At 42.6% G+C, this 15,000-nt stretch overlaps 1 protein-coding gene across 3 annotated transcripts in view; it reads right to left on the reverse strand.

Annotated features, from left to right (window-relative positions):
• Nucleotides 1-7,185: 7,185 nt before the first annotated feature.
• The window catches only part of LOC143102998 (peptidyl-prolyl cis-trans isomerase FKBP10-like), a 38,502-nt gene continuing 30,687 nt past the window's right edge, over nt 7,186-15,000 (reverse strand). For all 3 annotated transcript variants that reach the window (XM_076266781.1, XM_076266782.1, XM_076266783.1), the window contains 4 exons: nt 14,210-14,396; nt 13,872-14,014; nt 11,011-11,174; nt 7,186-7,942 (listed from right to left, as the gene is read on the reverse strand). In XM_076266781.1, coding sequence (XP_076122896.1) covers nt 7,754-7,942; nt 11,011-11,174; nt 13,872-14,014; nt 14,210-14,396 — 683 coding nt within the window. In that variant the 3' untranslated portion in view covers nt 7,186-7,753. The remainder of the gene's footprint in view (nt 7,943-11,010; nt 11,175-13,871; nt 14,015-14,209; nt 14,397-15,000) is intronic.

Consider the following 15,000-nt stretch of genomic DNA (forward strand, 5'->3'; position numbering starts at 1 on the left):
TAGCTTCTACTCACCATGTGACACATTTAGCTAGGAGATGGCTTGTAGTTCAATGTAGCTAAATATGGTTAGCTTCTACTCACCATGTGACGCATTTAGCTAGGAGATCGCTTGTAGTTCAGTGTAGCTAACTATGGTTAGCTTCTACTCACCATGTGACGCATTTAGCTAGGAGATGGCTTGACCATGTGACGCATTTAGCTAGGAGATGGCTTGTAGTTCAGTGTAGCTAACTATGGTTAGCTTCTACTCACCATGTGACACATTTAGCTAGGAGATGGCTTGTAGTTTAATGTAGCTAACTATGGTTAGCTTCTACTCACCATGTGACTCATTTAGGCAGGAGATGGCTTGTAGTTCAATGTTTTTGCAGGTAGCTCAGGTGTAACTACGGTCATATTTTAGAGATGTAACCGGTCTAAAGTCCGCATGGAGACAACACACCTGGGGTCTCATTTATAAAAGGGTTGCGTAGAAACCATCCTTCATTTGATCTTAGATCATTTCTGAAATGATCGTACGTGTGATTCAGAGAAAACGAACGTACGCACAAAAAAACGTGCGTACGCCACCCTTCCAGATGTGCCCATTATAAATCACAAATGAACGTCAACTTGTGCGCAGCCGGATGGTTTTAGGTCTCCGCCTTGTAAACACCCCCTCATCAATATTATTAGCATATGTTTTAATGAAATCAATGGCCTAAAAGCTGTAGCCTATGTAAAATTATATATTGAAAACATTGTATAGGCCTAGCCTATGCCATCTGATGTTAACTAGCCTATATGCGTCAGTTCAAATAGCTTACCTAATTGTGTTTTTTCCAGCAAAGCTTTCTGGAAAGAGATCGTATGCATCCATGTCCATTGTTCTCTGCTCGCTTTCATTCCTTTTGCTTGCAGTAATGTGAATAAGCAACATTTAGTATGTTTAGGCCTACTTTTTAGGCCTATTTTTTGTAGAAAAAAAAGGGTAGGCCTAAGGAAAGACCTCTAGGCCTACAGCAATCATGTACGTTATGGTACAGTAGGCTACTGTACGTTTCCAACATGACCCTGGGTAATATGCTGATTTAGTCTACAAAACAGAGGACTAAATTATAAGCGTTTTGTCATGTAGGCTTAACGTTTCTTTTAGGATAGGCTATGTTTTTGCTGAAAAAGTAGCCTAGGTCATATTCATTCATTCTGCATATCTTTGCTATCGTTTTTTTTTAATAATGTCCAATGGCTTAAACATTGTTCTTTATTGTTTGCTTTAGGCCTACCTTTATATTTTAGCCTACATTATTCAACTCACGTATTGTCATATGATCTTGGACACTGCCAGTCAAAAAAAGCAAACAGGTGCGTGCTCTGCACCTCTTTACGCAACTCCGACGCAACACTAAATATGAAGATGCCCTGCTTTCAGAGGATAACTTCTGTTTCTTTGTTGTGTAGGCTATATATGATATAAAATATCTATAGCCTACATTGTATAGCTTACATTCAAATTTGTCCTTTCTGTTACGAAGCTGGGAATAGGCCTATGAGCGCAAATTAGGATGTAGTGGAGGCTAAACGCGAGTAAACGCAGTTTATCTACCTCTGACATTTCAGAATTTAGGCCTACCCACCTCTTATTAGAGTTTATTCACCTCTCAAAAGAGTTTATTCACTTTTAACATTCAAAACTGTATTATCCAATACTATCCTATAGGCCTATTCCCAATACTGCATAATAACCTCCTCCACCATTATCAAACATGTTCTGAATGCCTTTTTTAAAAATCCGATACCGCATGGCGCAGTCCACCTCACCAAAATTGCAGAATTCATAGTTCACCCACCTCTAATTTTACCACTACATCCCTGGCACAAATGTACTTTTCCTCTCCTAAACGAGGGCAGTTGGACATTTTATGGTCAATATTAGATTGGTGAGAACACTTAATATACTAGATCACCTGTAAGAATGTTTCAATCATTCTATCGTAGGTCTTGGTGTTTTTTTTATAGATATTATGAAATAAGTAAGCTATACGTTTGTTCACTTTCTTAAGTGCTATAGTTCTCATTAGCAGTTTTATGCCAAACCATGAAACATTAAGCTGCGTCCAAAAACGTCTTTAAAAATCTTCTGATATTGATCATGCATAGGGCAAAGAAAGACATCGTTGGTCTTGGAATTTTGAAAATGCATCGCACTTAGACCTCAGATTACTTGCAGTACCCCGGCATTACCACAAGGAAATGGTCGTACGTCAAGTGTGAACCTGACGTGGAGATAAGCACTTTTTCACGTCAAAGACGGTTTTTATAAATCTGAGCGTTGGCATGGATTTGAGCGTACGCACGGTCTAAGATCAAATTTGTGCGTAAGAACGCTTTATAAATGAGGCCCCAGGGCTGTAGCTTATGTAAAATTATATATTGAATGAAAACATTGTATAGGCCTAGCCTATGCCATCTGATGTAGCCTATATGCGTCAGTTCGAATAGCTTACCTAATTATGTTTTTTCCAGCAAAGCTTTCTGGAAAGAGATCGTATGCATCCATGTCCATTGTCCTCTGCTCGTTTTCATTCCTTTTGCTTGCAGTAATGTGAATAATCAACATTTCGTATGTTTGTAAGTAAGCTAGGCCTACTTTGTAGAAAAAAAAATGGGTAGGCCTAGCTTATGAAGGAAAGACCTCTAGGCCTATATAATCCTGTACGTTATGGTACAGTAGGCTACTGTACGTTTCCAATATGGCAGGGTAATATGCTGATTTAGCCTACAAAACAGAGGACTAAATTATAAGCGTGATATGTCATGTAGGCTTAACGTTTCTTTTAGGGTAGGCTATGTTTTTGCTGAAAAAGTAGCCTAGTTCGCCGGTCATTTTTCAAATTTGTGCGTAAGAACGCTTTATAAATGAGGCCCCAGGGGCCTCATTTATAAAGCGTTCTTACGCACATATTTGATCTTAGACCGTGCGTACGCTCAAATCCATGCCAACGCTCAGATTTATAAAAACCGTCTTTGACGTGGAAAAGTGCTTATCTCCACGTCAGGTTCAAACTTGACGTACAACCATTTCCTTGTGGTAATGCCAGGGTACTGCAAGTAATCTGAGGTCCAAGTGCGATGCATTTTCAAACTTCCAAGACCAACGATCTCATGTCTTTCTTTGCCATATGCATGATCAATATCAGAAGATTTTTAAAGAAGTTTTTGGACGCAGCTTAATGTTTCATGGTTTGGCATAAAACTGCTAATGAGAACTATAGCCCACTTAAGAAAGTGAAAAGACGTACTTATTTCACAATATCTAAAAAAAACCCACCAAGACCTACGATAGAATAGCCTAATTGAAACATTCTTACAGGTGATCTAATATATTTAGTGTTGTCACCAATCTAATATTGACCATCAAATGTCCAATTACCCTCGTTTAGGAGAGGAAGGCATTCAAAAAGGCATTCGAACAGTTTGATAATGTTGGAGGTTATTGTGCAGTATTGGGAATATAGGATAGTATTTGATCATACAGTTTTGAATGTTAAAAGTGAATAAACGTTTTTGAGAGGTGGATAAACTCTAATAAGAGGTGGGTAGGCCTAAACTCTATTTCTGAAATTTCAGAGGTGGATAAACTGCGTTTACTCGCGTTTAGCCTCCACTACATCCTAATTTGCGCTCATAGGCCTATTCCCAGCTTCGTAACAGAAAGGTAATATTTGACTGTAAGCTATACAATGTAGGCTATAGATATTTTATATCATATATAGCCTACACAACCAAGGGACGGAAGTTATCCTCTGAAAGCAGGGCATCTTCATATTTAGAGTTGCGTAAAGAGGTGCAGAGCGCGCACCTGTTTGCTTTTTTTGACTGGCAGTGCCCAAGATCAGATGACAGTACGTGAGTTGAATAATGTAGGATGAAATATAAAGGTAAGCCTAAAGCAAACAATAAAGGACAATGTTTAAGCCACTGGACATTATTGAAAGAAAATGATAGCAAAGATATGCAATGAATGAAAAATGACCGGCGAACTAGGCTACTTTTTCAGCAAAAACATAGCCTACCCTAAAAGAAATGTTAAGCCTACATGACATATCACGCTTATAATTTAGTCCTCTGTTTTGTAGGCTAAATCAGCATATTACCCTGGGTCATATTGGAAACGTACAGTAGCCTACTGTACCATAACGTACAGGATTATATAGGCCTAGAGGTCTTTCCTTCATAAGCTAGGCCTACCCATTTTTTTTTCTACAAAGTAGGCCTAGCTTACTTACAAACATACGAAATGTTGATTATTCACATTACTGCAAGCAAAAGGAATGAAAACGAGCAGAGGACAATGGACATGGATGCATACGATCTCTTTCCAGAAAGCTTTGCTGGAAAAAACATAATTAGGTAAGCTATTCGAACTGACGCATATAGGCTACATCAGATGGCATAGGCTAGGCCTATACAATGTTTTCATTCAATATATAATTTTACATAAGCTACAGCTTTTAGGCCATTGCTTTCATTAAAACATATGCTAATGATATTGATGAGGGGGTGTTTACAAGGCGGAGATCTAAAACCATCCGGCTGCGCACAAGTTGACGTTCATTTGTGATTTATAATGGGCACATCTGGAAGGGTGGCGTACGCACGTTTTTTTGTGTGTACGTTCGTTTTCTCTGAATCACACGTACGATTATTTCAGAAATTATCTAAGATCAGATGAAGGATGGTTTCTACACAACCCTTTTATAAATGAGGCCCCTGCTGACTTTATTGAAAGGAATGCAGGGTCTCTCCAGCAGTATCTATCAGTAGCAGTAGTTAGTGGGGACATTATTTTTATGATTTCTTGGAACCCCTGGAATTTCCTCTTAAAGAACAAGCTGCACATAAAGGCTGGGGTGAGGGTTGATGTTGGCAGTAGAACAAGCTGCACAAAAAGGCTAGGGTTAGGGTTTATGTTGGCAGTAGGGTGAGGGTTGATGTTGATGTTTGCAGTAGGGTGAGGGTTGATGTTGCAGTAGAACAAGCTGCACCAACTGGAGCGTTTTTGAAGCTGCAGCTACAGGCCTCACTGATACTGTAACATCTTATATCAGTTTTTGCGAGGACATCTGTGTGCAAACCAAGACATTCTGCACATACAATAACAGCAAACCTTATTAAACCTTACCCTTGGTTCACTCCTAACATCTGGAAACCAAGCCAAAGAGGAGACCTACAGGAGTGGGGACTGGGACCTATATAAGCAGGCCAGGAACAAGCTGACAAAGGAGATCAGGGTAGCCAAAGCTAAGCTACAGTAAGAAGCTAAAAAATAGCCTCTCAGCCAACAACCCTGCATCAGTTTGGAAAGGCCTGCAACAGGTCACAAGAGATTAAAATCAGGTTACAAGAGACCCCCCTGCAGAAAATCCCAGACTGACTGGTCCGTGTATCATTTGTTCATTTGATATTTAATTGAGAGTCCAAAATGGAAAAAAAACATACTTGTTATTTCATGTTTATGAATGTGATACAAATAACAAACAAATAATACTTTGTTTTTCAGACTTTTGATTTCATGGTCAGATCAAAAGTAGACCGTTTAAAAAACGGCCTCAGGGCCAAAGCTGATTGTTTATGCAAACCTGGCCAATAAAGCTGATTGTTTACGCAAACCTGGCCAATAAAGCTGATTCTAATGCACGTAAAGGGTGAGGGTTGATGTTGACAGTAGAACATGTGCTCTCTACTACTGACATGATTTATGGTGTAATTTACCCAAGTTTAATTGGAAAACAAAAATGAGCTGACATATTCAGGTCCTGAATCCTGAGCCTGGACATTTTTTGGCTGGGGATGTGTTGGGGGGGGTTGTATATAAGGCATTTCTTAGATAACTTTTCTTAAATGCAAGCACCCTGCACTGGTAGACAAGTGGAGAAAACATTTCGACCTACACCATTATATATACATTTTCAGATTTCACTGTTTGAATGTTAGCAAGAAACAATGGCCTACAATGGCGTGGACCTAGACTTAAATATGCATAAATTAGGCTTAGGTGACCCTATTGATGATGTCAGGTGATTTGGCAGGTGACCCTATTGATGATAGCAGGTGATTTGGCAGGTCACCCTATTGATGATGTCAGGTGATTTGGCAGGTGACCATATTGATGATGTCAGGTGACCCTATTGATGATGTCAGGTGATTTGGCAGGTGACCCTATTGATGATGTCAGGTGATTTGGCATTTGACCCTATTAATGATAGCAGGTGACCCTTTTGATGATGGCAGGTGACCCTATTGATGATGTCAGGTGACCCTATTGATGATAGCAGGTGATTTGGCAAGTGACCCCATTGATGATAGCAGGTGATTTGGCAGGTGACCCTATTGATGATGTCAGGTGACCCTATTGATGATAGCAGGTGTTTTAGCAGGTGACCCTATTGATGATGTCAGGTGATTTGGCATTTGACCCTATTAATGATAGCAGGTGACCCTATTGATGATGTCAGGTGACCCTATTGATGTTGGCAGGTGACCCTATTGATGATGTCAAAAGAACGTTGGCGACCCCCATCAGTGACAACATGAGAGTTGTAACATCCCTTGATTTCCCCCAAATGTCCTAGCATCTCATCTCTGCTGTATCATCCAGCTGAGGGCGCTATTTCCCCCAAATGTCCTAGCAAGCTCATTTGTGTGTCTGACTACACTGGTTGTTTTGCTACTTTGTTTGGAATGTTGAAAAAGCATTATTACCCATGATGATCTCATGTGGGATGTCAAGGCTACTAGATTGTAATGATGGTCATGTGGGATGTCATGTGTCATGTCATGTGGGATGTCTAGGCTACTAGATTGTAATGACGGATCCAATGAGTTACTAATGAGTCTGCTGGATGCCTTTTCTTCCTACAAGAACGTGAAGCCAAGTCCCACCCTACTCTGCTTTTGATTGGCTAAACACATTTGTTAGGTTGAAAGCGAGAGCTGGCATTGGCATCTCGAACAACAAAAATGATGACCCTCGTCTATAATGATTTCCCGCCATTTTCTCCTCAGAGCCGCGACCCGCTGGAGATCTGGCACAGTGCCAGAATCCTTTAAGCCCTCTAGATTGTCCGACAGGGTCTTGACCAATTCTCAACTCGAAGATTCTCTGAGACGCACACACACACAAGGCCATCACACGGGTGGCAAACTTTATTAAAAGGGTTTTATTTTGTCAGGCTTAAACCCAGAGCCATCCATTTTGGTCATAATCACACAGAAGAGGGCAGCAACCCCACAGGAAGTCTTCACACACATGACAGATGAAGGTAGCAACTCCAGGAGGAAATGTGGAGAAACTCTGGGTTTGATAGAACTGAGCACCTTAGTTACTACAGTACAGTAGGCTACAGTCACTGACCCAGAACTGACCCAAGCTTTGAGTAACCTCTCTTACTGGATGGGAGTGGCCAGTTTAAACTCAGGTTTTTAACAAAACAGATTTACACACAAATATCCATCTCACCATTCAGCCAGAAGTGTAATAAATATATCCGTCCGACCAGAAGAGTTACACATAAATATATCTGTCCAACCAGGTTTAGTGTGTGTGGGGTTTAACCAAACAAAAACAAACACAACAACAAAAACAAAACTTGAGTAACAGTTTGCTCCTGAGTTTTTTACAGTTCACCTGTGTGTGTGAATGTGTGTGTGTGTGCGCATGTCTGTGAATGTGTTTGCGTGTGCTAGTGTTATAGTTTGTGTTTGTGCCGTTATAACTCCTCATGAAGAGCTCTCTCTGCGTCTTCCTGCACTTTCAACTTCAGCTCATCTGCTGTGATGCGGCCATCTTGGTTTCTGTCCTGGTTCTTGAACATGTCGGCAATGACTACCGCAGACTCCACCCCTGGCTTCAGACGGCCACGCCCCTCCGCCACCTGCAGCCTGATGAACTCCGAGAACTGTGGAGGGGAGAGAGGAAGGGGAGGAGCTTACTATGACATCATAATGGAGCTCTCACTAGGCGAGTTCGACTTCGGCTGAGTCTGACTTGGTCTGGCTTTCTACGTAAACGTGATCTTCAGAGGCTAGCCGGGAGAAGCTACAACAGAGGGCAGCTCATCCCGGATAGAAAGGCTACAGTCTGCCTGACGTGACTCGCGGGAGACATCGCGGAATGTTGTTTGCAATAAATACAGCAGAACTTTCATTCTTACTCATTAAAATGAGCATGATGACTGACGAAAAAAATTCTTATGATGTAGTTTAAATAAACCACTGCACATAAATTCAATATCAAGTGTTTCCCCTATATGTGTGTCTATCTATTTAGCCAACAGCTTCCCAAATGGCCCTATCACGTCTTTGAACTGATGTCATGAGGGCGTGTTTTAGCTCGTGCAGCTCGTGGAAGGCAACTGCAAGATCTGACTGCAGGCTAAGACTCCCGCGATATTTTAAGGTCATGTGACATGGTGTCACGGTGGTAAGTCCCTCCCCGGGTGACAGAAGTCGGACAGAATTTCTAACCAGCAAGCATTGCGTCCATCCCAGTATGCATTGTGTTCAACCCAGCATGCATCACATCAAGTCAGATCTGCACAGATCTGCCGCAAGTCGAACTCGCCTATTGACTCAAGTTTACACGTTCCTCAGCTCATAACAGGCCATGGACGGAGCCATAGAGTGTGGGCGGAGCCATACAGAGTGTGGGCCTGTGTCACATGGAGGTATTATATATAACTGGAGAGAGTGACTAAGTCCCACCCCCATTCATTTCAATGGCCCATGCTAGGCTAGTTACTTCAGCCAAAAAAGCATGAAATTGACCGCAGCCATCTTTACGAAAATGGCATTTCATGGGTGTTCGTTTCCGGCACCAGCTAGAATTAGCCTATTAGATTCCACGTTACAGACGGAGACAACGTAAGGTACAACGGTATGTCGTTGATGAAGATTGGACATTCCCTCAGAGGAAAAGAAGTTGTTCGGGAACGCGCTTCACCTCGTTATAAGCGCAAATTCATTAAATTGGTTGGGATAACATTTTGGGAATGGTGGTAAAGTTTGCCCTGTCTCTGAAGTCCTAGGTTATTTAATGTGATGTTCATATGTGATAATAAACTATGCGAATCAATATTGTGTCACTTTAGGCTTCACAAATAATGATCCCTAAATACTATATTTGGACAGGTTGTAGGCCTATTACGCAATAGGCTATCCAACGAAAATTACTATTAATTAAGTAGACATGGTATGTAGGAAACATGTGGATAGCTGGGATTTTTGCTGCACCCAGTGTGAATTTGCAGCTTATTAAGCCTAGGCTACATTTGCAGGCAGACGAAATGAAGCCAATGAAAGTTAAACTTCGATAGATGCGCGCATCCCTCGGGTTGTGGTTCGAGCAGGCATAGAGTCTGCAACTGTTGTTGGACATTTGGCTTTTGCCTCTACTGGCAGCCTGAACATTTAAATCAAATGCATAGCCTAATCATGTCAATGTTGCAAGAAAGCAAACGAAATAAGTCATTGACATTTGTTTTGTTTTAAATCACTTGGAGAGACATAGGTTACATGATCCAGACGTTGCGTTCTACAGAACTACAGCCTGTGCGTTTTAAAAGTCTTCATACACAACGCAATGAGTAGGCTTATAATTGGATATAGGTCATTGCTATGCATCTGCCAAAGTCTATGGTTATAGTCAGTTACTTTAAGGTAATTGGCACCCCGCATATACGGCAAATAATAGCGTAATATGACAACATTAAAATTTTTCTTTAATTTACCACAAAGTCCGGTAATACAGCCTAAACCATGTAGGCATTAAGTCAAGTATTAGTAGCTTAATCCAAGTAGTTAGTTGTTTATTTGTCGTCTTCCAGAAATGCAAACCAACATGGACGCGCGAGGACGCTCGTGCCCAACACTAAACTCGTGCATGAGCTGTCATCTACCAATCAGCATGAAAAAACTGGTGCCAGAAGTTGCAACCATGTAATGCCATGTTTTCAAAAATGTCGGCGGCCAAATGCCATGCTAAGTGGCTGAAGCTAACCCTTCAAATCCTCACCCCCTGCTGTGTCATATACCAAAGTGTGAGCCTGTGTCATATCCGAGTGTGTGCCTGTGTTTGTGTGAGGATCTGTGAGCAAACTCAGTGTAAAGTAGGGATGTACAATATTGGCCATTATTCCATATGCTGATATTCCGTATGCTGTTATTCCATGTGCCGATATTTCCAAACTCATTTTGGCTGATTGCGGATACCAATATATCCCGACATTCACTCATGAAAAATAAGATGTAAAATGTGCAATTTGATGTTTGACTTCAAATAGGATGAGATCTATATTTGTTTTTTTTAAATTAAGGGTATGATGCCTCTGAAACCCAAGTAGGTTGTGCTGATTATAGTCTTGCTGATAATAGTCTTGCTGATAATAAATAGTCTAGCTGATAATAGTGTTGCTGATAATAGTCTTGCTGATAGTAGTCTTGCTGATAATAAATAGTCTTGCTGATAGTAGTCTTGCTGATAATACCGTATTTTCCAGACTATAAGTTGCACCGGAGTATAAGTCGCACCAGTCAAAAAATGTTTCATGAAGAGGAAAAAAACATATATATATAAATATATATGTTGCACCTGAGTCGCAGGACCAGCCAAACTATAAAAAAAAGTGTGACTTATAGTCCGGAAAATACGGTTAATAGTGTTGCTGATAATAAATAGTCTTGCTGATTTATCTGAATATCTGGAGGAATGCTCATATCGGCTAAGGGTAATATTACAATCAGCTTTTCTTCAGCAATTATTTGGTTGCTGATACCGATGTATGTATATATATATGTGTGAGTGTATAGGTGTGTGTGGGTGGGTGAGTGAGAGTGTATGTGTGTTTGTAGGTGGGTGGTTGGGTGAGTGAGAGTGTATGTGTGTATATAGGTGTATGTGAGTATGTAGGTGTGTGTGTGTTTGTAGGTGTGTGTGTGAGCGAGAGTGTATGTGAGTGTGTCTCCAGACCTCCTCTAATGGCACTTCCTCGTCGTGATTCATGTCGAGTTCCTGGAACAGGTCTGCGGGTCCATTGTCCAGCCACACGAACAGGTAACCAGGGGGAAGGCCCTTATGCAGCGACACCAACTCCAGCTCAAACACTAGCACAGCACTGCCAGGGACGTCACCAGCTGAGGAACACACACACACACACACACACACACACACACACACACACACAGTTAAACCACCAGCACAGCACTGCCTGCAACATTAGTTAAACCACCAGCACAGCACACCACTGCCTGTAACTTCAGTAGAGACTGAGTTACGTTACGGTGTAGAGACTGAGTTACGGTGTAGAGTAAAGACTGAGTTACGTTACGGTGTAGAGTAGAGACTGAGTTACGGTGTAGAGTAGAGACTGAGTTACGGTGTAGAGACTGAGTTACGTGTAGAGACTGAGTTACGGTGTAGAGACTGAGTTACGGTGTAGAGTAGAGACTGAGTTACGTTACGGTGTAGAGTAGAGACTGAGTTACGGTGTAGAGTAGAGACTGAGTTACGGTGTAGAGTAGAGACTGAGTTACGGTGTAGAGACTGAGTTACGGTGTAGAGTAGAGACTGAGTTACGTTACGGTGTAGAGTAGAGACTGAGTTACGGTGTAGATTAGAGACTGAGTTACGTTACGGTGTAGAGTAGAGACTGAGTTACGGTGTAGAGTAGAGACTGAGTTACGGTGTAGAGACTGAGTTACGGTGTACAGACTGAGTTACGTTACGGTGTAGAGACTGAGTTACGGTGTAGAGTAGAGACTGAGTTACGTTACGGTGTAGAGTAGAGACTGAGTTACGGTGTAGTGTAGAGACTGAGTTACGGTGTAGAGTAGAGACTGAGTTACGGTGTAGAGACTGAGTTACGGTGTAGAGTAGAGACTGAGTTAAGTTACGGTGTAGAGACTGAGTTACGGTGTAGAGTAGAGACTGAGTTACGTTACGGTGTAGAGTAGAGACTGAGTTACGTTACGGTGTAGAGTAGAGACTGAGTTACGGTGTAGAGTAGAGACTGAGTTACGGTGTAGAGACTGAGTTACGTGTAGAGACTGAGTTACGGTGTAGAGACTGAGTTACGGTGTAGAGTAGAGACTGAGTTACGTTACGGTGTAGAGTAGAGACTGAGTTACGGTGTAGAGTAGAGACTGAGTTACGGTGTAGAGTAGAGACTGAGTTACGGTGTAGAGACTGAGTTACGGTGTAGAGTAGAGACTGAGTTACGTTACGGTGTAGAGTAGAGACTGAGTTAGGGTGTAGATTAGAGACTGAGTTACGTTACGGTGTAGAGTAGAGACTGAGTTACGGTGTAGAGTAGAGACTGAGTTACGGTGTAGAGACTGAGTTACGGTGTAGAGACTGAGTTACATTACGGTGTAGAGACTGAGTTACGGTGTAGAGTAGAGACTGAGTTACGTTACGGTGTAGAGTAGAGACTGAGTTACGGTGTAGAGTAGAGACTGAGTTACGGTGTAGTGTAGAGACTGAGTTACGGTGTAGAGTAGAGACTGAGTTACGGTGTAGAGACTGAGTTACGGTGTAGAGTAGAGACTGAGTTACGGTGTAGAGACTGAGTTACGGTGTAGAGACTGAGTTACGGTGTAGAGTAGAGACTGAGTTACGGTGTAGAGACTGAGTTACGGTGTAGAGTAGAGACTGAGTTACGGTGTAGAGACTGAGTTACGGTGTAGAGACTGAGTTACGGTGTAGAGTAGAGACTGAGTTACGGTGTAGAGTAGAGACTGAGTTACGGTGTAGAGTAGAGACTGAGTTACGGTGTAGAGACTGAGTTACGGTGTAGAGTAGAGACTGAGTTACGGTGTAGACTAGAGACTGAGTTACGGTGTAGAGTAGAGACTGAGTTACGGTGTAGAGACTGAGTTACGGTGTAGAGTAGAAACTGAGTTACGGTGTAGTGAGTTACGGTGTAGAGTAGAGACTGAGTTACGGTGTAGAGTAGAGACTGAGTTACGGTGTAGAGTAGAGACTAAGTTACGGTGTAGTGAGTTACGGTGTAGAGTAGAGACTAAGTTACGGTGTAGAGTAGAGACTGAGTTACGGTGTAGTGAGTTACGGTGTAGAGTAGAGACTAAGTTACGGTGTAGTGAGTTACGGTGTAGAGTAGAGACTGAGTTACGGTGTAGAGTAGAGACTGAGTTACGGTGTAGTGAGTTACGGTGTAGAGTAGAAACTAAGTTATGAGGTAGAGACTGAGTTAGGCACAGGTGAACTCCAATCTAGTTCTAGAAGCATCTTAAGGACAACTGATAAAAGTAGGATGCATCAGAGCTGGATTGCAAGCATCATAACAAAGGGTCTGAATCCTTGTGTAAATGGAATATTTCAGTCTTTTATTTTTTATAACTTTAGAAAACACTCCAAACACCTGCTTCTTTGTGGAGTATTGAAGTATTTTGTGTACTGTAGATTGATGAGGGAAAATAATTAATTAAATCCATTTTAAGATGAGTCTGAAACATAACACAATGTGGAAAACGTGAAAAGGTCTGAAACCTTTCCAGTTGCACTGTGTAACAGACAGGGCTGTGGTGTGACAGTTGTGGTGACGGTGTTTCAGGGTAAAAGACAGTTGTTGCTGAAGTAACAGTGTTCCGGGGTAAAAGGTGGTAGTCGCTGTGGTGGCGGTGTTTTGGGGTAAAAGGTGGTAGTTGCTTAGATGGCGGTGTTTTGGGGTAAAAGGTGGTAGTCGCTGTGGTGGCGGTGTTTTGGGATAAAAGGTGTTAGTTGCTTAAATGGCGGTGTTTTGGGGTAAAAGGTGGTAGTCGCTGTGGTGGCGGTGTTTTGGGGCAAATGGTGGCGGTGTTTTGGGGCAGTACCTCCTTTCTCTCCGTGGCCCAGGTGGGGGGGTATCAGCACGGTCCTCCGCTCCCCGACACACATCCCCCTCAGGCCCTCATCCAGGCCGTCAATCACCTTATCCGCACCCAGCGTCACGTCCTGGGGGTCTGAGTAGTCATTCCTGCGCGCGCACACACACACACACACACACAGACCAGACATGCGCAAATCAGATGCACACACACACACACACAGACCAGTCATGCGCAAATCAGATGCATACATCAACAGATCAGATACACATGCAGTGAGGGGGTGTGTGTGTGTCCTACAGATCAGATACACGTGCAGTGAGGGTGTGTGTGTGTGTCCTTACGAGCTGAAGAGGCGAGTCCCATCCAGAAGGGAGCAGTTGTAGTGGTACTGGACGAAGTCGTCCACAGCGCTAGTCTCGTTGCACTCGACCTTGCGAGTGACCTGGATATCCACCGAGTCCGTGGGATTGTGGAAGTCGACGACGTGGACATCGAACACCAGAACAGCTGATCCAGGAATGTCCTTCCCTGATGGCAGCAGAGAGAAACGGTGAAGAGACTCTTAACCCTAACCCTGCCCAAACACTTAACCCTAACCCTGCCCAAACACTCTTAGCCCAAACACCCTTAACCCTAACCCTGCCCAAACACTCTTAGCCCAAACACTCTTAACCCTAACCCTGCCCAAACACCTTTAACCCTAACCCTGCCCAAACACTCTTAACCCTAATCCTGCCCAAACACCTTTAACCCTAACCCTGCCCAAACACTCTTAACCCTAACCCTGCCCAAACACTCTTAACCCTAATCCTGCCCAAACACCTTTAACCCTGCCAAGGCTGGCTGGTGTGTTTGTACACCTGTATGTGTGTGTTTGTACACCTGTATGTGTGTTTATGTTCAAACTTGCTTGTACACCTGGGGCCTATTGCACAAAACTAGGATAAGGGATTAAGCCGGGATATCTTGGTTATCCTGGCTCAATTTATCCGTGATCCAGTTGCACAAAAGCGGGATAGGGGGCAGCAGGATATGTTATGGTATAAGTTACCATGGCGATTTATTCTTTGGAGCTAGCCTGCTCCAGACCAGGCTAAGTTCCAGGATCTATTTAACCTCATCCCTTATCTCA

The sequence above is a fragment of the Alosa pseudoharengus genome, unplaced genomic scaffold (genome assembly GCF_046254945.1).
Source record: "Alosa pseudoharengus isolate Yale_2024_CS ecotype anadromous, Long Island Sound unplaced genomic scaffold, YU_APseudo_1.1 YU_APseudo_1.1_scf_4, whole genome shotgun sequence".
NCBI classification, from domain to species: domain Eukaryota; kingdom Metazoa; phylum Chordata; class Actinopteri; order Clupeiformes; family Clupeidae; genus Alosa; species Alosa pseudoharengus.